General features: G+C 43.8%; 3 protein-coding genes across 3 annotated transcripts in view; all 3 read left to right on the forward strand.

The window, feature by feature from the left end:
- Nucleotides 1–24,857, forward strand: part of LOC6049337 (neural cell adhesion molecule 2) — a 132,985-nt gene that overhangs the window by 33,360 nt on the left and 74,768 nt on the right. The window lies entirely within an intron of this gene.
- LOC119769323 lies at nucleotides 7,629–8,559 on the forward strand. Its single transcript, XM_038261329.1, has 3 exons — nucleotides 7,629–7,807; nucleotides 7,865–7,931; nucleotides 7,992–8,559. Exons 1-3 carry the CDS (start codon nucleotides 7,685–7,687, stop codon nucleotides 8,234–8,236), a joined length of 435 nt encoding a protein of 144 aa, XP_038117257.1. The 5' UTR covers nucleotides 7,629–7,684; the 3' UTR covers nucleotides 8,237–8,559.
- Nucleotides 21,695–23,721, forward strand: LOC119769322. Its single transcript, XM_038261328.1, has 3 exons — nucleotides 21,695–22,969; nucleotides 23,027–23,093; nucleotides 23,154–23,721. The coding sequence occupies exons 1-3, from the start codon at nucleotides 22,847–22,849 to the stop codon at nucleotides 23,396–23,398; spliced, it is 435 nt and encodes a 144-aa protein (XP_038117256.1). The 5' UTR covers nucleotides 21,695–22,846; the 3' UTR covers nucleotides 23,399–23,721.

Genomic DNA, 24,857 nt, shown 5'->3' on the forward strand with positions numbered 1-24,857 from the left:
TGAAGGAACTTGTTCTGGTCGAGAACGTCGTGAAGCTCGTTCCGAAACGGTACAAACAGAAGAACCGACATGCGTTTGTATTCGGAAAGCTCGCTCATTTGGTAATTGCGCCAACGCAGCACTCGTGGTTGTCCTCTCTTTCGGTAGTTGTTGGTTCGTCCCTCCTTCGTATAGCAAGCGGCAAAATCGGCCAAACACACGTCTTCCATACCTTCACGCTCCTCATACTTTTCGATGATGTTCCTACTCCAGACATCAGTCGAGTCCTGACCGATTCCTTCGTCGTCCATTGTCTGGTAGTGCTTTCTGCTCCTTGACCGATCTTGAGGCCACACAGTTGGAAGATACTCAATTTTCCTGCTTGCCTCGGTCATCGATAACCGGAGAAGGAACCAAGCCGCTTCCTGGGCGCACATTTCCACAGAGCCAAGCATCTTCAAGCTGATTTTCTTCATCATTTCTCCGTGGTCTAGTTCGGGATACTGTTCTTGCAGGATGATGAGCTCGCGGTGCAATCCACTCACGCCACGATTTGACTTGTTCACGTACTCTACCAAGTAGTGGCACAGCTTCTGGACGTCAATTATGAACTGCAGATCCATGTTCGAACGAAGTTTATCGGCAATCCACGCGTTGAAAGGATTTGTTCGCAGCTCATCCATCGAACGCTTGTAGAAAACGGTTGGCATCTTCAGCGATGCACGAACAACATCGAGATAGTACGTGTACGTACACTTGCAGTGTGCAAGGTAGTCCTCAACCGTGTCAAATACCATCGTCTCCAAGATGTCCCGCATTTCTTCACCGCGCTTCTTCAACTCGTTTCGGCGACAGTCGTCAGCTTTAAGAGGAAGTAATACCCGCTGTTCTCGCATGGGCCAGTATGGTATGTTGAATCGACAGCGTTTTTCTCCGCGTTTCGTGCAAGTGAACGTACATTTGTGGATCTGCTTACCAGCTGTCTGCGTAGGAAGGTCTTCTACTCTGATGGAGGTGATGGTGTTGATAAGATCCAAGGTGCCGGTCATTTGTTCGGAAACGTTTTCCTTTGGGTCATTGGCGAGCCAAAGCACCGCATGAACGTGAGGACTACCGCGGTGCTGGAACTCGATTCGTTTGAAGTAATCGGTGACGTAGTACTTGCCAAACGGACTGTGGGATTTCGATTGCAGGATTTGCATGATGACGTCGAACAGCTTGTTGGTGTAGAGGCAGCACGTAACTGGATCTTCGCTAGCCAACACGGTTCGCTCAATTGCTGACAGTTCATTCAGCGGATCTCTCAAGTCGGTCCTGTTCTGTTGATCCGCGAGCTTGTACAGCGCCTTTAGCAAACCGGGCCATTGAATCTCGTTGGCACTCATCGTCAAGAACACCGTAGGCTTTCCGAGCTGTCGAACCATGGCGAACAAGTCCTTCCGCTTTATTTGCAAGTACATTGCCGTGTTCGGAAGAGTGCTCATCCATGCAAGATGGTTCTGTATGAGATTGTCCACGTGTTCCTTGTCGCTGAGCTGGGCTCGAGTCATATTCCTTGTACCTTGGACTCTGAAGTAGTTAGTAACTCCTTCGTGAGCTCGTAGTCGCATGATCTTTACGGCCATGTACAGGATATGTGTTGGTTTTGCGCCACGGCGATCGCGTCGTCTGGTTTCGCTGGTAGCCTTATGGTATGGTGTCACGCGCACTCCTTTCGATACTTTCGTGGATGACCGCCGTAAATTCCGGGAACGACATCTCCTCAGCGTACTCATCGTACACGATTGATGTTGGTGTTCGGTTCTGAGCAGGAGCAATGTTGAGACACATGTCTTCGTTCCACGCGACTGTTTGTTGCTGCCGTAAAAACAACTCTCCTTCATCGTCCACAACGTCTAGTTGAACTCGGTCATTGCATTCGGGAATCCTCGGAACATCTCTCGGGGCATCGACCGTTTCCGTGACTTCCAACTCGATCAGCTCCTCGCCTTCGATGCCGTCTGTTGCATAAGAATCAAAAAAGCGCTCGTCCAGGACGATGCCTTCGCGCTTGTAGAGAGGTGTGTCAATCAGGTAACGCAGCCATGCTTTTACGACCGACTTCTTAACATATCCACGCAGGTAGTTCGACTTGTGGATCAGATGTTTTTTGATGCACACATTGAATGCGTAGTCATCATCTAGTCGACGTGGAAGCGAGTGGACCATTTCGTTGACATCCACTGGAACATTTATCACCTGTCCAAGAATGCTGTAACTGCCTGAAATTTCAAATCATGTAATATTACCACCGAACGGACAACATTCACAATAAAATTTTCACCTCGAGCATGACACAGCCGTCGAATCTGCATGAACGGCAACCGCATTGCCACCAATCTCTCGGTGATTATGTCCATATGTGGCATGTCTGGTGGAAGTTCTGGGTAGGTAAATCCGTTCGTTATGGACAAAGTTGGCACTTTGTCATCTCTCAGCGAGTTCCGACAGGTCGAGCATCCCATGAATCCAGCAACCGATTCAAAATGGCCAGGCTGCAACAGTACTCTCTCGCCATTGGTTGTGATGGGTTTCAGATCGTTCTGGAACCAAATTCGTTCGCAAATGTTGCAAACTGCTCCGAGCTCGTTCTCGGTGAACTTCTTGCGAAATTCCTTGTCGGCCTTTTCGCAGTTTGGTTTGCCACCTGCTGTGGCAGATGTACCCATTCCTACAAATGATTGACATCACTATTGACACTATTGAAAAGTTGACAGTTGAAAAAGCTTACCCTGATTTATGGGTACAGAAACTTGAGAAGACTCGCCCTGTGTTCCATCCAGAGCGGTAACGTTTCCTGTAATGTTCAACAGTCACAACCATTGTAGTTAAATTCCGCATTTTAGATAATAGTGATTGCTTTACATTTAAAAATAGAAAAACTAAAACCAATTAAAATATTTGTTCAGCTTTACAATCATTTTCAATTTCATGATGTTTGATATGTTGCATGATATGCTTCCTTGCATACTCCGGAAATGTCCTTCAGTGGCCATCGGTAACCGGTTCCGGAGTAAAAAGGTTGGGCCAGGGAATTTTGGAGAATACCTTAGATCAGCGATTCTCAACGGGGTACCGGGCCTACTTGATTTACATGGTAGGGGTACCAGCCTAGAACAAGGTTGAGAATCGCTGCCTTAGATGGTCATAATTGTCATTTCCATGAAGTTTGATACGTCGGATGATAGGGTTTATTGCATACTCCGATAGTGTATCCCAGTGGCCACCGGTAAGGGACCATCCAAAACCACGTGGACACCTTGGAGGGGGTCAGCGATTGTCCACACTCCATACAAAAAGGTGCAGGTGGTTATGTTACACATGACCAGTATGACAAAGAACTTTGCAAGATGATTGTTGAAATTTTCGATAAGAATGTCCGGTCCAAATTTCCCCATGATTCCCTTATAATTACATAAGACAACTCTTTTGTGAATAGTTTTAAGACATAATATCAACGTCCTATCGAACTAAGGGGACGGAAATTGCAAATGGAGCTGCAATAGAAATCAAGGTGAAATCAATCGACTTTCCCTCACCACTCGAAAGTTATCAAGATGCGGAAATGTTTTGCAAGGCTGTTGCAAGCAATTGGCGGCAGCAAAGTAAATTTCAACAGCAAACATTAAAACTGCCCTTTCAAGGGCTCTAATTGAATTCGAAATAGTTATTCTATATTTCCAGAAACAGAATTTCGCCGCGGCACAATAAAAAGGCAATCGCAGTAATCGATTTATTACTTCCTGCGTAAAATAAGCGATTTATTTTAACTGCGTAACTTCAATGGTCAGATGCATGTGCAGTATCAAAAACCATAAAGTTTGATACCCATATTGCCCTAACTCTAATGGTTCGGCAAATGTCCCCTCATCGGAACATCCGCGGGGCCTCCGGTCACTCCGGATTGTAGCCAATACTTCCGAAATTTCAAATTTCATGTCCAGTATCAAAAACCATGAAGTTTGATACCCATATTGCCTCAACTCTTATGATTCGGGAAATGTCCCCCCACCGGAACATCCCCGGGGCCTCCGGATTGTGGTCACTACTGCTGAAATGTCAAATTTTATGTCCAGTATCAAAAACCATAAAGTTTGATACCCATATTGCCCTAACTCTTATGGTTCGGCAAATGTCCCCTCATCGGAACATCCGCGGGGCCTCCGGCCACTCCGGATTGTGGCCAATACTTCCGAAATTTCAAATTTCATGTCCAGTATCAAAAACCATAAAGTTTGATACCCATATTGCCCCAACTCTTTTGGTTCGGCAAATGTCCCCCTTCGGGACATCCGCGGGGCCTCCGGCCACTCCGGATTGCGGTCACGACTGCCGAAATGTTAAATTTCATGTCCAGTATCAAAAACCATAAACTTTATCGCAACCACAACCAACTTGACCCAAAGGGAACTGGTTCTCGATCAACACGGAGACCCCTTCTTGATGCCGTTAACCGGAGCCTTCCGGGATCAGCAGCTTGACCACATCGGTCCCTAACGTTCTTCCTTGATGGCCTGCAGCGACAATCCGTCCCGTTCCTGCGACGGCCCGAGCCATTTCGGCGACCTCTTCACGTCGTTGACCGGGGGAAATTTTCTGCTGTCCCTTCTGATTCTGCAACTGCCACTCGATGTTGACTCCTCGGCTGTCAGAAAATTATGAGCTTGAGTGGAGATGATTTTAGATACATCAATCTCACGTCTCCCGGAGAGGATGATCGGGAAAGGTTTGTTCAACCAATCAGCGTGAAGGAAAAGGAGGGGAAGTCTGCGAAGAGGGGAAATCGCCACGTAACGATTTCCCTTCGCAAAAAATTGGGTTCCGATCTTTTTATTCATTCTCTTTACACATACTACACACCACCTAGAGCACCAAACAGTGCGTTGCAAGTGTATTTGTAGCAAGAAAGCGCCATCGACTGTGGATTTGCTCGTGTGTGTGTGTGTGTGTGTGTGTGTGTGTGTGTGTGTGTGTGTGTAGTAAACCACACTAAAATTGTGTTCGCGGAACCACACTAATATCGAAAATCGATTTTCCCCAAGGGACCATCCATAAACCACGTGGACACTTTTTGGGAATCTTTACCCCCTTTGTGGACAATTGTCCATATATAAAACATCTTTTTGTATGGATCGTGGACAATCGCCATACCCCCTAAAGTGTCCACGTGGTTTATGGATGGTCCCCAAGATCGATCGGATGAGCTAACTCGTGAAGGGTAGTTGCACGGCAGAAACCAGGCGCACACAAATGAAGCTCCCCAGCCCGCGTTTGTGTGTATGCGTTGATAATTTGGTGCTCTTTCAAGCCCCAAACTTGCCACTTGATTTCCCTTCCGCACACACAAACACTCACTACCGTACCCAACCAGATTTTTAAAGAATACTCTTTCGTGTGAATTGGCCCTGAAAAGGGCCATTTTAACGTCCTATGACGATGATAAAACCATGCGATGATGACACTCCAAGTTGCCGGCAATTTTCCCTCCCGCGCCTGCTCTGCCTCTCTTTCCAATTTTTCAATTCTCTCCTTCCTCTCGGTGGCTCTGCTGTGCTGCTGCTGCTGCTGCTTCTCGATCCTCCTCGTGCAAAGATTCGGACTCGTTTGAGCTTCGACCGGCGGCGCGGCGCTCTTTTATAACCTCGCTTAACTGTGACGGCTCGACGTTTTCGAAGCGTGGCCGAGAGCAAAATTTGCTAAGTGCTAGATACTTGAATCTGATTAATGTGTTCGGGAAAGGTTGCGCTCAACCAATCAGCGACCGGGATTTTCCCGGCCTGAATTTTTATTTTTCATCTTAACTTTTGAGTACTTTAACAAAGTTTTATCAACTTTATGAGGTAGTCAATTTGTACTTCAAGACATCCCCTTTCGTTTGGTAGGTAGAACATACAGATTGCTTGAATGGGGTGGAAGATATAAGCATTTAAAAGACTACACAATTTCGTTACACTTTCGCTTCGCGAAATTTTGGATTGACACCCGTAGACAGTGCCCTTAGGACAAAGTTCTTTGTCAAAAGATTAGTTTTGTATTGAAATTGTCCACGAGGGTATGAGATTTTAAAATAGTGTCCACGTGGCTCATGGATTGTCCCAAGGATGGTCCTTAACCGGTTTTGGAGTGACCAGGTTGGGTCAGAAAATATTGGCATCACCTTAAATTGCCATAATTTTCAATTTCATGATGTTTGATACGTCGCATGATGTGTTTTTTTGCAAACTCCACGAATGTCCCCCAATGGCCACCGATACCCGGTTCCGGAGTGACCAGGTTGGGTTAGAGAATATTGGTATGACCTCAGATGGTAATAATTTTCAATTTCATGAACTTTGATATACAACATGACAGGTATCTAGCGAGACCACTATTAGAACTGTTTTGGTGGTACCCTGGAACCGGTTCCGGATTGGCCACAGTTGGCCGGAATCGATCTTAAATGGTCAGGGGTAGTATGTAGTATACGTATGTAATGAGTTACACAAAATCCGGTTGAAAACTTGGTGCAAGTGTTGATTTTATAAAAAAAAGCAATAAAAATCATGTTTTTCGGATGTTCCGGGTTTACGGAACCGGTGTCCATTTTGGGCAAATTATCTCCAAGGAAACTTAAAGTCGAGGTAATCATCCGTCAAATGCAACCGGAATCAACTCGCTAGGTGTTGTTTCGCAGATACAGGTCCTCAAAGTTGGGCCTCAAAAGGACTTTTCGGTTGTAGCAGGTTCCTGGTGGCCAGGGTTCAAAACCGGTTCTGCCTGTCGGAATCTTGACATCTTAACCTATTATTTGCGGCCATGGCACCCGAAATCGGTTAGGATTTCGAATTTTGGCAGCCAAAAACATTTATTACTGAATTAAGGACCAACACGCATGGTCTGTCAAAATCAAAAATAGGGCCTTTTGAAATATTACGCTAGAATCGATAAACTCACCGTGTAACATCACGGAACCGGCCTGATAAGTCACCCTTCCTGGGCTTCGTGGAAGCTGCACCGGATCAGGGCGATCGTAAAACCGCACTGGATCCGTGCTTCTGCCAGGCATTGGCTCTCTCGTCTCGATCGCAAAGCCAGCCGCTGCTGTAACACCGCGATGATCGCGGTCGAGATCCGATTCTGCTGCCGCCTTGAGTTTCTTCCGCTTCCGGAACGCCCTCACGCGCTCCGCACTTGTTTTGGGGGGCTCCCGCTGTTTCGAAGTTTCTTCCTCCTCCTCTCGCTTACGCTTGCGGCGTTCCGCCGTCTGCTTCCGTCGCATGTATTGAGACATGTTTGATCTTCAATAACTGACAACAAACTGATCAATGGAACTAAGAGCGCAATCCTTTTTATTAACTGCGAAAAAGCTAATTTCGCACAGTAAAAAAATAGAACTAAAGTTATTTTAGACGTTACAAAACCACACTAGTTTTATTTTAAAACGAAGATTTTTCAAATGACCTAATTGAATACAGAAGGATAACTAGATACAATTTTATGTCATATGGTTTGAAAACCTTTGATCCAAACATTGATTCTTCTAGTAATAAAATATGTTGTACAAAGTTTAACACTTCCTTTCCTTTTTTCTGTGCCATAAATTTGTGCGTCTGCGTCTGCCACGCGGCGCTCAGTGGCTTTTGTAGGGTTCCATTTTTGACATCCAGTTGGTGAGTACCTTGGCTTGATGTCTGTCAAAATGAGTGCCTCTGTGTTTGTGGTGGCAAGCTTGTCAAAAAGTGTACCTCACTTTTACTGGTTTGTTTTGCTACACGTTTTTTTTCGGCGCAACAGCAAATTTTCAATAAGGGTAAGTTTTCCCAATATTTTTGGAATAATTGTGCTAAATTTGTTTTCCCTGTTTCAGATAACGATTCAATATCAAGGCGGAAAGACGCTGGTACCACCGAAGTCGTCAGAGGACGTTGCCACAGGTTTGTTTTGCGGTGTTTTTGTTTGGAAGAAAACATTGATTGATAGTTGTTTTCTTTCAGAATTGTTGACATCAGGGCAGCGAGTGGATTTTGATTTGATGAAGGACAAAAAGGCAGCAGCGCCGTCGGACCGAGTAGCTCAAGGCTGTCCGAACCTGCGCAAATACGTGCCACTAGATCTGCACTTCCAAAAAACCCGCGCCATGAAAAAGTCACAGCGAGAAGCCACCCGATTTACTCAAAAAAGAATCAGAAACTCGCCTATCGGAAGTATTCTAAATCCAGGCAATCTTTTGTCAAGTTAAACTACTTTTTTGCCCAGCGATTTTGTTTTGACGACAACTACAGTATGTTTTTTCGTCGAGCACCTTATGTTGACGCATCAGTACTTTGGTGTTTAATCACAGCTTTAACAACTCTTTTTCAACTCAAATCGAGTAATAGGTAGCTCAGTAGGAAGTGCACAAGCAAGTTTGAGGTTTTAAGCAGTAAAAATAGAAAATAACATGAAAATAGGAACAAAATCTCAACCTCGCCGATTTTTGTTGAAGAAAGAAACTTGTAGAATTTATTGTACTTTCATAATGTGTTAAATGAAATAAAGAAATGGAATCGGTTTTTTAGGCAATGTTTATTCTATTTCAAATTCATACTTTTTAACCTTCTAAAATCCACCCCGCCTTACGACAAGATCTTTCACAAGGCCATTCAGGTTCTGGGCTGTTGTAGGGTAAAGTTTACGATAGACAAACTCAAAGAGGCCAGCTTCTGCACGATCGGGACAGAAAATTGTCACGGCATGATGCATCACAGATCAAAGGGTTGTCGAATACGACAGGCAAGAGGCCGCTGCTCGTTTTCCTCTCCGCTTCTTGACACCGTCGTCTCGGCCAAAATGAAGATTCTGCGGTTGTCCTTGTACGGTGGCCTTCTGCTACTTGGTTCACTGGCCGTTCCGAAAGCCAGCAGGTGCAGGTTTTGGGCAGCTGTGGGGTGGAGTACAAGAGGCAACCGGGCTTCTTCACGGCCGGGACGGAAGTTGCTTCACTTTTGGGTCGTTCGAACGGAAAATGCACCACATTCCTGCTGCTTGTTTTCCTCTCCGCTTCTTGACACCGTCGTATCGGCCAAAATGAAGATTCTGCGGTTGTCCTTGTACGGTGGCCTTCTGCTACTTGGTTCACTGGCCGTTCCGAAAGCCAGCAGGTGCAGGTTTTGGGCAGCTGTGGGGGTGGAGTACAAGAGGCAACCGGGCTTCTTCACGGCCGGGACGGAAGTTGCTTCACTTTTTGGGTCGTTCGAACGGAAAATGCACCACATTCCTGCTGCTTGTTTTCCTCTCCGCTTCTTGACACCGTCCACTTGGCCAGCAGGTGCAGGTTCGCGCTGTAGGGGTGTCGTGCGCGGCAGACAACTTAGCTTCGAATCAGCTTTTGGGCCCAGAGATTTCACGGGTGACGGTTTTTTTTTTCTTTGTTTGGGCAACAACATCGCTAGTGTCTTGTTGACTTGTTGACTGAGATTAAAACGTCTGGGTGGCAAACTGCTAGCTTAAATAGTTCGCACGGAATGTTGCAATCATGGTGCAACATTCTCGCGTGACTGTTCCACGAAAGCATGAGACAAGCAAAATTTGCTAAGTGCTAGATACTTGAATCTGATTAATGTGTTCGGGAAAGGTTGCGCTCAACCAATCAGCGACCGGGATTACCCCGGTTTGATTTTTATTTTCATCTTAACTTTTAAGTACTTTAACAAAGTTTTATCAACTTTACGAGGTAGTCTACTTGTACTTTAAGACTTCCTCTTTCGTTTGGTGGGTCAAACATAAAGATTTTTTGAATGGGGGGGAAGATATAAGCATTTGAAAGACGACAGAAATCGTTACACTTTCGCTTCGCGAAATTTTGGATTGACACCCGTAGACAGTGCCCTTAGGACAAAGTTCTTTGTCAAAAAATGTTTGTTTTTATTTTGTAATTTAAGATTTAAATATGTTTTTGCACTGATTTGAAAAGTCCAGTTGATAAAATGGTGTAATTTTTTAAAGAGTGTTACTATTTTTATCTGAAAAGTTCCAAAAAATGATGCAAAATGACTTCTGCGGTCATAGACTTTACACACAAAGTTTAATCCAATTATAAAGAATCAGATAATTTGCTCAATCTTGAGAAAATCCCTTTGTAGGGGAACTATACCCTTTTTCAGCCTATTTCTATTATCGGCCTATCAGCACTTTGATCATGAATTACAGCTTTCATATCGTGTTTTTGACTGTTCCAAAGTAATAAATAGCACAAATAAAAGTAAGCAATCAACTCTCCATTGTTGATATATCTGAAAATGTTGATTTAAAGCGGAAAACAGCAAAAGTGAATTGGTCGAACGGCTTGCAGGCCTGCCCAACGTCCGGCCCGCGACAGCTTTCTAAAATATTTCTATGACCTGTCCTTAAGGCTGTTCATAAAGTTTTAAATAAATTAAATTATTGTCTGAATTAAAAAAATAAGCTTGAGATCAAATTTTAACATATTGCAAGAACATTCTTCATGTTTGAATTTAATTGTTATAATTTTTATATTGATATTATTTAACTGAAAAAATTGTGCAAGAAAACAAAAATATCCATTACGTAAAATTGTTAAATTTATGAAAAAAAAAACTTTGATTGTAATCTTAAAATTTACAAAAAAAAAGACTAAATGTTATTTCTTTCAGTTTTGACTGTTTTTACTTCAATTTGAAGTTTTTTTCTATTTTCTTTTTTTTTATATAAATAAGTAAATAAAACTAATGTATTTTTCCAGAACAACTTTTTAATGATAAAGTTTTTTTTTTAAAAAAAGCTTAAAAATCAAATTATTCATACTGAAAATAGATCACTGGAAATATTTTTAAAATATTGAAAAATGTATCAAAAACTTGCAACGGTTATTGAAATTTGAATATTTTTTTATATAAAAAATATATCAAGGTATTTAATTGCAATCGTCAAAAACAACATCTATACAATTTTGAACAAGCAAAAATTAAAATAAGTCAATTAAACAATTTTTTTTTAAAAAGCCTAAAAATCAAATTATTCATACTGAAAATAGATCGCTGGTAATATTTTTAAAATATTGAAAAATGCATCAAAAACTTTAAAAACTTGCAATGATCATTGAAATTTTAAGGTTTTTTTTTATAAAAAAATATTACAAGGTATTTAATTGCAATCGTCAAAAACAATATCGATACAATTTTTAACAAGCAAAAATTAAAATAAGTCAAATAAACAAATTTTTGAATGTTGTTTGTTTTTCATTTTTAAAATCAAGATATATGTATCATATTTGCAATATTAGCTCTTACATGTTTTTGCTTTATAAAAAACTCAATCATAAGAAAATTGAAAAAAATGTGTTTACTTTTTCAACTTTTATCAAATACACAGTCCAACAAGATTTTGTCTCTGAGACGAGTATATGTGTTCCTAGTAGATTTTGGCCTGCTGAATCCGAATCTGGGTCCAGAATTGCTCCAAATTGTCCCAATTTTGAGATACACCCGTTTAAAATGTTAGTTTATGCCAAAATTAGCTACTTTGTCGACTATTTTACAAAAGAACTATTGAATAAACAAATAAACCAATACATTTATCTTAAAGTTCACGTTCTCCCCTTTCTGAAACACCCCTGGTTTTTAAAATTTGATTGTTTCTACGCATATTTATAACCCTTTTTTAAATTATATTTTCAGTTGGTTCTCATTCAAGTTTTTCCAACTTGTATGCAAGTCAAATTCTAATTTTAAAATGGCTCAGAGTGATTAAAATGGGTATATTTACCCTACAAGCGCGTCCAATTTTCCGAGGTTACAAAAATTCCGGGAAACGGGAATTTTCAATCAATTTCCCTGGAAATCTTAGACAGTAAAATTGAAACTTATTGCTGGCTGTAGACGTAACGTCAATCTCATGTTTTTATCAATGTTAGAACACATTAAAAGAAAGGAAATGCAACAAAAAACGCATTAAAATATGCTGACAAAAAATACAAAAATCAATTGATAAGGACTTAGGGACAGAAAAAAACTATTGAATTAATTATAGCCTAGCAATTTCAAAATTAAAATGATTAAAATGGTATTAGTAATCGAAGTAAAAACGAAAAAGTAAAAAAAAATATCTATGATTAACTCCCAAACATGAATCTAAACCCACCCCACCAAACGGTGCTTTTTAATCCGCCCGAAATAGATCCATTTCGTGCCGTTCCGGGATCCCAGCGGAGAGATAGTGAGGAATTATTATTTTCATTTTCCGCTCGTGCCTGGTCTAATGTGGCCATCACGGGAGGGGAAAACTCTCCGGGTAGTTTGGGCCCCGGAAAGCTTTTCCACCCCCTTTTGACACAAAGCGAAAACGACATCAAGCAGCTGAACAGAAAAAAAGAAAGAACGAGTAGAAAAATGCTGGAAATCCAAATAAATAGCGGAGCATTTTCTCTGTCGTTTGTTTTCGAAGCAGATCGAGCAGATTATCCTGAGCTGGCCCGTTGTTGTTGCTGGCGTTGGATCGACCGGGCCAATCTTGGGCCTTCCCTTCACATTTCAATTGAGGAGGGGGTGAAGATGATGTCGGTTGACAGTGGCAGGCAAATATTTCGGTTGCCGTTGTCGTCGTCATTGGGGGTGCTTAAAAAAACGCTGCTAAAAGCATTTCTCATAGGATGGATTGAAGAATTTCTTGCAAATTTTGACTGGTTTCAGGAAAAATACGTTTTTTGGAGTGTTGAACTCTAAATGTTTTTTGACAAAGAACTTTGTCCTAAGGGCACTGTCTACGGGTGTCAATCCAAAATTTCGCAAAGCGAAAGTGTAACGATTTTCTGTCGTTTTTCAAATGCTTATATCTTCCCCCCCATTCAAACAATCTTTATGTTTTACACACCAAACGAAAGGGGAAGTCTTAAAGTACAAGTTGACTACCTCACAAAGTTGATAAAACTTGGTTAAAGTACTTAAAAGTTAAGATGAAAATAAAAATGAATGCAAGAAAAATCCCGGCTGCTGATTGGCTGAAAGCACGTAGCAAATGTTGCTTCCTCTCCTGCTTTCGCAAAACTCTCACGCGAGTTTGGCGCCACTGTTGCCACATTTCATGCGAACTATATAAGCTAGCACTTAGCCTCAGAAAATTTCAGTGCCTATCGCGGTTTCGTCAAAGACGGATCCACGGTGGTAATTTTATTGCTCACACACACACGCACACATTGAACGACACAGTATGTGCACCAAATTGGGAGGGATTTTGTTCTACTGAAGATTGTTAGGAAGGTCACCGGAAAACCAGAATGATTTGGGGCAATGGGGCTGGGACCACATTGGTAGAATATTGGCCACACCCGGAGTGGCCATGGGGAAGGTTCTTCCGGGGGACATTTACCGAACCATACGACTTGGGGCAATATGGGTATCAAAATTCATGGTTTTTGAAACTGGTAATGAAAATGGCCATTTCGACCGGATTGGCCACACCCGGAGTGGCCAGTGGCCTGGGAAAGGTTCTACCGGGGGGACATTAATCGAACTATACTACTTAGGGCAATATGGGTATCAAAATCATGGTTTTGAAACTGGTAATGAAAATGGCCATTTTGACCGGATTGGCCACACCGGTGGCCATAGCCCTGGGGAAGGTTCTTCCGGGGACATTTACCGAACTATACGACTTGGGGTAATATTGGTATCAAAATTGCCCCAAGTCGTATGGTTCGATTAATGTCCCCCTGGTAGAACCTTTCCCAGGGCACTGGCGACTCCGGGTGTGGCCAATCCAGTCAAAATGGCCATTTCCATTACCAGTTTCAAAAACCATGATTTTTGATACCCATATTGCCCTAAGTAAAAAAAGGTGCAGGTGGTTATGTTACACATGACCAGTATGACAAAGAACTTGGCAAAAGGTTTTAAGCTTTGATTTCCTTATTCAATATTTCTAGAATTTTACTTATCTAACAATAAACGCATTTTTTTCTTAACCGACCCGATTATTTATTTTCTTTCAAGATAATAAATTAAAGTTTAAAAACCATACATCATTTTTTGTTAATTATTGTGTTTTCATTTATTAATTAATGCATAGATTATCTTAAGATTATTTTTTTTGAAATCATGATTGTCTGATAAAATCGTTTTTATTGGCATAAAGATGTGTGTATGTGTGTAATGCTGAAAAATCAAACCATCCACATTAACGACCCCCTAATTTTTTGTGGTCTCTATTGCAATTTTCTGAGTCCAAAGGCTTGCATGGGTAGGGCTCCCAAACCTCTTTCTACTGCAAGGAACCTTCCACCCCCTGGATTCGAACTGACGACCTTTGGATTGCGAGTCCAACTGCCGTCAACGGTTCCACCGGAGCTGGCTTGGTTTGGTGTGTTGTTTGTCTTTTTATAGCAGGGAGATGACTCCCTCACCTCGAATGACTTAATGGCCTAACAACTACCAAGGACGGGACCGACGTTTTACTTCCCCATCCGATGGAAGGTTGGAGAAGATGGGAATCGAACCCAATATCATCCGCTTACAAAGCGGACATCGTAACCATTCGCCCAAGCCTGCTGCGCATTGATCCAATTTATATACCTGTAAAAAACAAATGGTGACCCTTGAAGGATCGTTATGCAGTTAAACATGAGATCAAAAAATATTTGTATGTAGTATGTGTGCGGGTTTTTTTTTTTTTTTGGTAGGACGAAAAAATCTGCAAACAGACGCCCGGGTAAGTACCCGGGTGTGTGAGGATGGGTTAAGGTTAACCCGACTCACTAAAAACGTCCTGTGTGTGTGTGTGTGTTTATATATATGTGTATGTGTGTGTGTGTGTTTGATTTTTAATTGTGAGGGAAAGGATAGAAGGAAGGGTTCTGTGTATCTTATCCTAATAACAGTCATGAGTCGTTTTCTTCCACTTAAACCTAATATTTACATTTCGTTTCTTCCCTATTGTTATGTGTAATGATTTGTGGGAAAGGGGATAATGTTGGCGTGTAAAATTTTATGTATGATGGACTTAAATCTAATAATCTTAAAGCTAACTCATTTCTTACGTGAATGTGTGTCAGTGTAAGTGTCAATCATAATGTACATTATATTTTCTTCTTAGGTTTTACTGTATTGTTTTTCCTTTCATCATCTTCGGTTGTTTCGTTCTCAGTTATTGCCATCTCCGGTTGTAGTCGTTTTCGGCGGGTTCGAATTTCTGAGCGACCTGGTTGAAATATATTAACATATTTAGTTTGTAAAAGCTAGTAAAGTTTAATGATTATTACCTTGAGGTGCGCTGCACTTCCTATGGTGTTATCAAGTCTGCGAAGCATCTACAGTGGTTTAAGTCCTGATCGACCTGATTTGAATATTTACGTTGAAAAATTTCCACTTCTAAATACGTATGAAATGTCTATACCTTGAGATGCGGTTCGCGCCACTTATTGGTTTTTGCGTCAACTAGAATGACCGATATGGAGTAGCCGACCGTCATAACGTGCTCTCCTTCACAATCACTCTGTTGCGCTTCTCATGTCCGGTGGTGCTGTCAAATCCGAGTATAGATCCAAGCAGGAATTTGGAGGGACAACGGTTTAGCTTGATTGAGATGAGTTGGATGTAGTCGGTCGAATGACAGACAGCATAGGTCGATGGTACGAGAAGTACGATGCGTACCGGGTGGTCTCCACCTCGATGTTCTTTGTGAAACTCAAATCAAGAACCGTACCTCCAAGTGTCGTAGTCTTCTTCACGTCATTTGACAGTCTCAACTTGAAGTGGTTGGCCATGAATTCAACAAACCGACTGCTGTCCTGCTTGGAAGCGTCAAGGTTGAAATCTCCGGTGACTACCATCGGCGTATCTAGTTCGGCAACAGGGCCCAAATGGCGGGAGAGAAACCAGAGCTTTTGCGTCGTGGTGGTTCCCGGTGAGATATACACTGATACCAGCAGTATTTCAGTGCCCATCACCACCACCTTTGCCGCACATATATCTCCGTATTTCGCCGCTTCGCTGAACTCTTGGCTTCGTTCTTCGCCTACCACTTCAAGCAAGTGCGGAGTTGCTGGAGCAGTGTTTGGAGTTGTCGTGTTCTGGTAGATTGCCACGCCACCTGCGCGTACACCCGTCCGCTTGGATTGGACGATACACGTGAATCCATCTAGCACTATCGATGTATTATCGTCCAGCCACGTCTCGCTCAGTGCCAGCAAGTGGACGCGGGGAAGTACAGGATCGGTGGCAATGTCCATTTGATGGGCCCTCAAGCTCTGCACGTTGACGGACATGAGCGTGGTGGTCGGTTCGCTGCTCTCAATGACCTCGGAAACTTCATCGACGATAGTTCGCAAACGATGATTCTCCAAACGCTTGAGTTCGTTGCGTAGATCCTTCATCTTAGGGCTGCTGCAACCTTTCGCGTGATGGAACTTGAAGTCTCCTTTCGAGCTGGTCATAAAGAGGCCCTGCAACGACTTGACACGTGACAGTGCTACGTACACCATTTGCTGCTCCTGGCCTTTGTCGTACTCGAACACAATCTTGTCAAATGTGCCACCCTGCGATTTGTGTATGGTCAGAGCACACGCTGGGACAACAGGGAACTGGATTCTCTTGCATTTAATGCGGCTTCCAAGATCGACGTTCGCGGATCTTTTCACAATTGGAGTCCAGTCTGGTCGCAAGATATCGGCTCTAGAGCGGGTCATTGGCTCTGCCTTTTTCCTCGCTATGACTCCAATCTGCTCATTGTCGAACTTGATCCATATTCTTGCAATCCGTTCTCCTGCCTCGTCATCAATGCTCTCTTCCACATACATCAAATCACCGATTGCTCCATTTACAATGCCATCTTCCACATCAACATTGGTGGTGACCATATACGGCTTACCAGGGCACAGTTTTATTGTGTACTGCAAACCGGCCGTCTCGGTAAGGCACATCTTATAGAGTTTAACACGTGCGTTTGCCAGTTGTTCTGCACTTTTGTACCCTACAAATGTGTCGTCCGCTGTACAGGTCACTCCGTCGACGCCTTCCAATGCCTTGTTGTTGTGCTGCGTTACGTCAACGTTCCGATGAAAGAGCCGAACAGCGCCTTCGGTCTGTTGCTGTTTGCCGGAGGTTTAAACACAGGTTTAGCCATAACAGGGAACAACTGCCTTAGGTCGCCACACAGCAAGAGCATAACACCGCCATAAGCCTGGTCGTAGTTCATGTAAATATCCTGGAGCCTTAAGTGAACGGTGTTTAAGTTGTGGGCGCCAACCATGCTGACCTCGTCGATGATGTGGGCTTTGACGCGCTGCATTTCTGTTCGGTACACCTGGAGCGTTTCGAAACTCATCTTCGTAGTTTGGCGTGACATGGTGATGTGGTAGGCATGGTGCATGGTGGTACCTCCAATAGCTGATGCTGCTTTTCCAGTCGAGGCGCTTGCCACATATGCGTTATCCCGTGAATTATGATCTTGGCTGTAGCGGTTCAACGTTTCCATCAGTGCGCGCAATAAAAACGTTTTACCACTTCCTGCTGGACCGGTCAAGAAAATCTGCAACGGCTCGTGATCTTCAAAGCAGGTCAACAGATGAATCGTGTGAAGAATCAGAGCTCGTTGTTCACGGTTTGTGGCTCGCATCATAGCGCAATAATCCTCCTTTGACATCACATTAGGGCGCTGCTTGATGACGGATCGCAATGTTCTTGTCGGCAGGAGCTCAAAGTCGTCGTTGTTTGGCTGCATTATGACTGTTCGCACCAACTCGTCGTGTTTCTCGTTTGCTGCGTTGTTCTGGTCATCATCCTCCAAATTCGCAAGAGTTCGCTCGTATTCTTCGACCGTTTGCTCCACATTCAACTCACAGTCGTATTCCTTTCGCTTCACCAGGATCGCAGCCTCATGCAAGTCGTACAACTGAAGGAACTTGTTCTGGTCGAGAACGTCGTGAAGCTCGTTCCGAAACGGTACAAACAGAAGAACCGACATGCGTTTGTATTCGGAAAGCTCGCTCATTTGGTAATTGCGCCAACGCAGCACTCGTGGTTGTCCTCTCTTTCGGTAGTTGTTGGTTCGTCCCTCCTTCGTATAGCAAGCGGCAAAATCGGCCAAACACACGTCTTCCATACCTTCACGCTCCTCATACTTTTCGATGATGTTCCTACTCCAGACATCAGTCGAGTCCTGACCGATTCCTTCGTCGTCCATTGTCTGGTAGTGCTTTCTGCTCCTTGACCGATCTTGAGGCCACACAGTTGGAAGATACTCAATTTTCCTGCTTGCCTCGGTCATCGATAACCGGAGAAGGAACCAAGCCGCTTCCTGGGCGCACATTTCCACAGAGCCAAGCATCTTCAAGCTGATTTTCTTCATCATTTCTCCGTGGTCTAGTTCGGGATACTGTTCTTGCAGGATGATGAGCTCGCGGTGCAATCCACTCACGCCACGATTTGACTTGTTCACGTACTCTACCAAGTAGTGGCACAGCTTCTGGACGTCAATTATGAACTGCAGATCCATGTTCGAACGAAGTTTATCGGCAATCCACGCGTTGAAAGGATTTGTTCGCAGCTCATCCATCGAACGCTTGTAGAAAACGGTTGGCATCTTCAGCGATGCACGAACAACATCGAGATAGTACGTGTACGTACACTTGCAGTGTGCAAGGTAGTCCTCAACCGTGTCAAATACCATCGTCTCCAAGATGTCCCGCATTTCTTCACCGCGCTTCTTCAACTCGTTTCGGCGACAGTCGTCAGCTTTAAGAGGAAGTAATACCCGCTGTTCTCGCATGGGCCAGTATGGTATGTTGAATCGACAGCGTTTTTCTCCGCGTTTCGTGCAAGTGAACGTACATTTGTGGATCTGCTTACCAGCTGTCTGCGTAGGAAGGTCTTCTACTCTGATGGAGGTGATGGTGTTGATAAGATCCAAGGTGCCGGTCATTTGTTCGGAAACGTTTTCCTTTGGGTCATTGGCGAGCCAAAGCACCGCATGAACGTGAGGACTACCGCGGTGCTGGAACTCGATTCGTTTGAAGTAATCGGTGACGTAGTACTTGCCAAACGGACTGTGGGATTTCGATTGCAGGATTTGCATGATGACGTCGAACAGCTTGTTGGTGTAGAGGCAGCACGTAACTGGATCTTCGCTAGCCAACACGGTTCGCTCAATTGCTGACAGTTCATTCAGCGGATCTCTCAAGTCGGTCCTGTTCTGTTGATCCGCGAGCTTGTACAGCGCCTTTAGCAAACCGGGCCATTGAATCTCGTTGGCACTCATCGTCAAGAACACCGTAGGCTTTCCGAGCTGTCGAACCATGGCGAACAAGTCCTTCCGCTTTATTTGCAAGTACATTGCCGTGTTCGGAAGAGTGCTCATCCATGCAAGATGGTTCTGTATGAGATTGTCCACGTGTTCCTTGTCGCTGAGCTGGGCTCGAGTCATATTCCTTGTACCTTGGACTCTGAAGTAGTTAGTAACTCCTTCGTGAGCTCGTAGTCGCATGATCTTTACGGTCATGTACAGGATATGTGTTGGTTTTGCGCCACGGCGATCGCGTCGTCTGGTTTCGCTGGTAGCCTTATGGTATGGTGTCACGCGCACTCCCTTTCGATACTTTCGTGGATGACCGCCGTAAATTCCGGGGAACGACATCTCCTCAGCGTACTCATCGTACACGATTGATGTTGGTGTTCGGTTCTGAGCAGGAGCAATGTTGAGACACATGTCTTCGTTCCACGCGACTGTTTGTTGCTGCCGTAAAAACAACTCTCCTTCATCGTCCACAACGTCTAGTTGAACTCGGTCATTGCATTCGGGAATCCTCGGAACATCTCTCGGGGCATCGACCGTTTCCGTGACTTCCAACTCGATCAGCTCCTCGCCTTCGATGCCGTCTGTTGCATAAGAATCAAAAAAGCGCTCGTCCAGGACGATGCCTTCGCGCTTGTAGAGAGGTGTGTCAATCAGGTAACGCAGCCATGCTTTTACGACCGACTTCTTAACATATCCACGCAGGTAGTTCGACTTGTGGATCAGATGTTTTTTGATGCACACATTGAATGCGTAGTCATCATCTAGTCGACGTGGAAGCGAGTGGACCATTTCGTTGACATCCACTGGAACATTTATCACCTGTCCAAGAATGCTGTAACTGCCTGAAATTTCAAATCATGTAATATTACCACCGAACGGACAACATTCACAATAAAATTTTCACCTCGAGCATGACACAGCCGTCGAATCTGCATGAACGGCAACCGCATTGCCACCAATCTCTCGGTGATTATGTCCATATGTGGCATGTCTGGTGGAAGTTCTGGGTAGGTAAATCCGTTCGTTATGGACAAAGTTGGCACTTTGTCATCTCTCAGCGAGTTCCGACAGGTCGAGCATCCCATGAATCCAGCAACCGATTCAAAATGGCCAGGCTGCAACAGTACTCTCTCGCCATTGGTTGTGATGGGTTTCAGATCGTTCTGGAACCAAATTCGTTCGCAAATGTTGCAAACTGCTCCGAGCTCGTTCTCGGTGAACTTCTTGCGAAATTCCTTGTCGGCCTTTTCGCAGTTTGGTTTGCCACCTGCTGTGGCAGATGTACCCATTCCTACAAATGATTGACATCACTATTGACACTATTGAAAAGTTGACAGTTGAAAAAGCTTACCCTGATTTATGGGTACAGAAACTTGAGAAGACTCGCCCTGTGTTCCATCCAGAGCGGTAACGTTTCCTGTAATGTTCAACAGTCACAACCATTGTAGTTAAATTCCGCATTTTAGATAATAGTGATTGCTTTACATTTAAAAATAGAAAAACTAAAACCAATTAAAATATTTGTTCAGCTTTACAATCATTTTCAATTTCATGATGTTTGATATGTTGCATGATATGCTTCCTTGCATACTCCGGAAATGTCCTTCAGTGGCCATCGGTAACCGGTTCCGGAGTAAAAAGGTTGGGCCAGGGAATTTTGGAGAATACCTTAGATCAGCGATTCTCAACGGGGTACCGGGCCTACTTGATTTACATGGTAGGGGTACCAGCCTAGAACAAGGTTGAGAATCGCTGCCTTAGATGGTCATAATTGTCATTTCCATGAAGTTTGATACGTCGGATGATAGGGTTTATTGCATACTCCGATAGTGTATCCCAGTGGCCACCGGTAAGGGACCATCCAAAACCACGTGGACACCTTGGAGGGGTCAGCGATTGTCCACACTCCATACAAAAAAGATTAGTTTTGTATTGAAATTGTCCACGAGGGTATGAGATTTTAAAATAGTGTCCACGTGGCTCATGGATTGTCCCAAGGATGGTCCTTAACCGGTTTTGGAGTGACCAGGTTGGGTCAGAAAATATTGGCATCACCTTAAATTGCCATAATTTTCAATTTCATGATGTTTGATACGTCGCATGATGTGTTTTTTTGCAAACTCCACGAATGTCCCCCAATGGCCACCGATACCCGGTTCCGGAGTGACCAGGTTGGGTTAGAGAATATTGGTATGACCTCAGATGGTAATAATTTTCAATTTCATGAACTTTGATATACAACATGACAGGTATCTAGCGAGACCACTATTAGAACTGTTTTGGTGGTACCCTGGAACCGGTTCCGGATTGGCCACAGTTGGCCGGAATCGATCTTAAATGGTCAGGGTAGTATGTAGTATACGTATGTAATGAGTTACACAAAATCCGGTTGAAAACTTGGTGCAAGTGTTGATTTTATAAAAAAAAGCAATAAAAATCATGTTTTTCGGATGTTCCGGGTTTACGGAACCGGTGTCCATTTTGGGCAAATTATCTCCAAGGAAACTTAAAGTCGAGGTAATCATCCGTCAAATGCAACCGGAATCAACTCGCTAGGTGTTGTTTCGCAGATACAGGTCCTCAAAGTTGGGCCTCAAAAAGGACTTTTTTCGGTTGTAGCAGGTTCCTGGTGGCCAGGGTTCAAAACCGGTTCTGCCTGTCGGAATCTTGACATCTTAACCTATTATTTGCGGCCATGGCACCCGAAATCGGTTAGGATTTCGAATTTTGGCAGCCAAAAACATTTATTACTGAATTAAGGACCAACACGCATGGTCTGTCAAAATCAAAAATAGGGCCTTTTGAAATATTACGCTAGAATCGATAAACTCACCGTGTAACATCACGGAACCGGCCTGATAAGTCACCCTTCCTGGGCTTCGTGGAAGCTGCACCGGATCAGGGCGATCGTAAAACCGCACTGGATCCGTGCTTCTGCCAGGCATTGGCTCTCTCGTCTCGATCGCAAAGCCAGCCGCTGCTGTAACACCGCGATGATCGCGGTCGAGATCCGATTCTGCTGCCGCCTTGAGTTTCTTCCGCTTCCGGAACGCCCTCACGCGCTCCGCACTTGTTTTGGGGGGCTCCCGCTGTTTCGAAGTTTCTTCCTCCTCCTCTCGCTTACGCTTGCGGCGTTCCGCCGTCTGCTTCCGTCGCATGTATTGAGACATGTTTGATCTTCAATAACTGACAACAAACTGATCAATGGAACTAAGAGCGCAATCCTTTTTATTAACTGCGAAAAAGCTAATTTCGCACAGTAAAAAAATAGAACTAAAGTTATTTTAGACGTTACAAAACCACACTAGTTTTATTTTAAAACGAAGATTTTTCAAATGACCTAATTGAATACAGAAGGATAACTAGATACAATTTTATGTCATATGGTTTGAAAACCTTTGATCCAAACATTGATTCTTCTAGTAATAAAATATGTTGTACAAAGTTTAACACTTCCTTTCCTTTTTTTTCTGTGCCATAAATTTGTGCGTCTGCGTCTGCCACGCGGCGCTCAGTGGCTTTTGTAGGGTTCCATTTTTGACATCCAGTTGGTGAGTACCTTGGCTTGATGTCTGTCAAAATGAGTGCCTCTGTGTTTGTGGTGGCAAGCTTGTCAAAAAGTGTACCTCACTTTTACTGGTTTGTTTTGCTACACGTTTTTTTTCGGCGCAACAGCAAATTTTCAATAAGGGTAAGTTTTCCCAATATTTTTGGAATAATTGTGCTAAATTTGTTTTCCCTGTTTCAGATAACGATTCAATATCAAGGCGGAAAGACGCTGGTACCACCGAAGTCGTCAGAGGACGTTGCCACAGGTTTGTTTTGCGGTGTTTTTGTTTGGAAGAAAACATTGATTGATAGTTGTTTTCTTTCAGAATTGTTGACATCAGGGCAGCGAGTGGATTTTGATTTGATGAAGGACAAAAAGGCAGCAGCGCCGTCGGACCGAGTAGCTCAAGGCTGTCCGAACCTGCGCAAATACGTGCCACTAGATCTGCACTTCCAAAAAACCCGCGCCATGAAAAAGTCACAGCGAGAAGCCACCCGATTTACTCAAAAAAGAATCAGAAACTCGCCTATCGGAAGTATTCTAAATCCAGGCAATCTTTTGTCAAGTTAAACTACTTTTTTGCCCAGCGATTTTGTTTTGACGACAACTACAGTATGTTTTTTCGTCGAGCACCTTATGTTGACGCATCAGTACTTTGGTGTTTAATCACAGCTTTAACAACTCTTTTTCAACTCAAATCGAGTAATAGGTAGCTCAGTAGGAAGTGCACAAGCAAGTTTGAGGTTTTAAGCAGTAAAAATAGAAAATAACATGAAAATAGGAACAAAATCTCAACCTCGCCGATTTTTGTTGAAGAAAGAAACTTGTAGAATTTATTGTACTTTCATAATGTGTTAAATGAAATAAAGAAATGGAATCGGTTTTTTAGGCAATGTTTATTCTATTTCAAATTCATACTTTTTAACCTTCTAAAATCCACCCCGCCTTACGACAAGATCTTTCACAAGGCCATTCAGGTTCTGGGCTGTTGTAGGGTAAAGTTTACGATAGACAAACTCAAAGAGGCCAGCTTCTGCACGATCGGGACAGAAAATTGTCACGGCATGATGCATCACAGATCAAAGGGTTGTCGAATACGACAGGCAAGAGGCCGCTGCTCGTTTTCCTCTCCGCTTCTTGACACCGTCGTCTCGGCCAAAATGAAGATTCTGCGGTTGTCCTTGTACGGTGGCCTTCTGCTACTTGGTTCACTGGCCGTTCCGAAAGCCAGCAGGTGCAGGTTTTGGGCAGCTGTGGGGGTGGAGTACAAGAGGCAACCGGGCTTCTTCACGGCCGGGACGGAAGTTGCTTCACTTTTTGGGTCGTTCGAACGGAAAATGCACCACATTCCTGCTGCTTGTTTTCCTCTCCGCTTCTTGACACCGTCGTATCGGCCAAAATGAAGATTCTGCGGTTGTCCTTGTACGGTGGCCTTCTGCTACTTGGTTCACTGGCCGTTCCGAAAGCCAGCAGGTGCAGGTTTTGGGCAGCTGTGGGGTGGAGTACAAGAGGCAACCGGGCTTCTTCACGGCCGGGACGGAAGTTGCTTCACTTTTTGGGTCGTTCGAACGGAAAATGCACCACATTCCTGCTGCTTGTTTTCCTCTCCGCTTCTTGACACCGTCCACTTGGCCAGCAGGTGCAGGTTCGCGCTGTAGGGGTGTCGTGCGCGGCAGACAACTTAGCTTCCGAATCAGCTTTTTGGGCCCAGAGATTTCACGGGTGACGGTTTTTTTTTTCTTTGTTTGGGCAACAACATCGCTAGTGTCTTGTTGACTTGTTGACTGAGATTAAAACGTCTGGGTGGCAAACTGCTAGCTTAAATAGTTCGCACGGAATGTTGCAATCATGGTGCAACATTCTCGCGTGACTGTTCCACGAAAGCATGAGACAAGCAAAATTTGCTAAGTGCTAGATACTTGAATCTGATTAATGTGTTCGGGAAAGGTTGCGCTCAACCAATCAGCGACCGGGATTACCCCGGTTTGATTTTTTATTTTCATCTTAACTTTTAAGTACTTTAACAAAG

This window comes from Culex quinquefasciatus, chromosome 3, assembly GCF_015732765.1.
Source record: "Culex quinquefasciatus strain JHB chromosome 3, VPISU_Cqui_1.0_pri_paternal, whole genome shotgun sequence".
Taxonomy (NCBI): Eukaryota; Metazoa; Arthropoda; class Insecta; order Diptera; family Culicidae; genus Culex; species Culex quinquefasciatus.

Coding starts and splice junctions, on each gene's coding strand:
- LOC119769322 (XM_038261328.1), top strand. CDS start 22,847: ATGTCTGTCAAAATGAGTGCCTCTGTGTTTGTGGTGGCAAGCTTGTCA. Junction 22,970..23,026: donor ACAGCAAATTTTCAATAAGG/GTAAGTTTTCCC, acceptor TCCCTGTTTCAG/ATAACGATTCAATATCAAGG. Junction 23,094..23,153: donor GTCAGAGGACGTTGCCACAG/GTTTGTTTTGCG, acceptor GTTTTCTTTCAG/AATTGTTGACATCAGGGCAG.
- LOC119769323 (XM_038261329.1), top strand. CDS start 7,685: ATGTCTGTCAAAATGAGTGCCTCTGTGTTTGTGGTGGCAAGCTTGTCA. Junction 7,808..7,864: donor ACAGCAAATTTTCAATAAGG/GTAAGTTTTCCC, acceptor TCCCTGTTTCAG/ATAACGATTCAATATCAAGG. Junction 7,932..7,991: donor GTCAGAGGACGTTGCCACAG/GTTTGTTTTGCG, acceptor GTTTTCTTTCAG/AATTGTTGACATCAGGGCAG.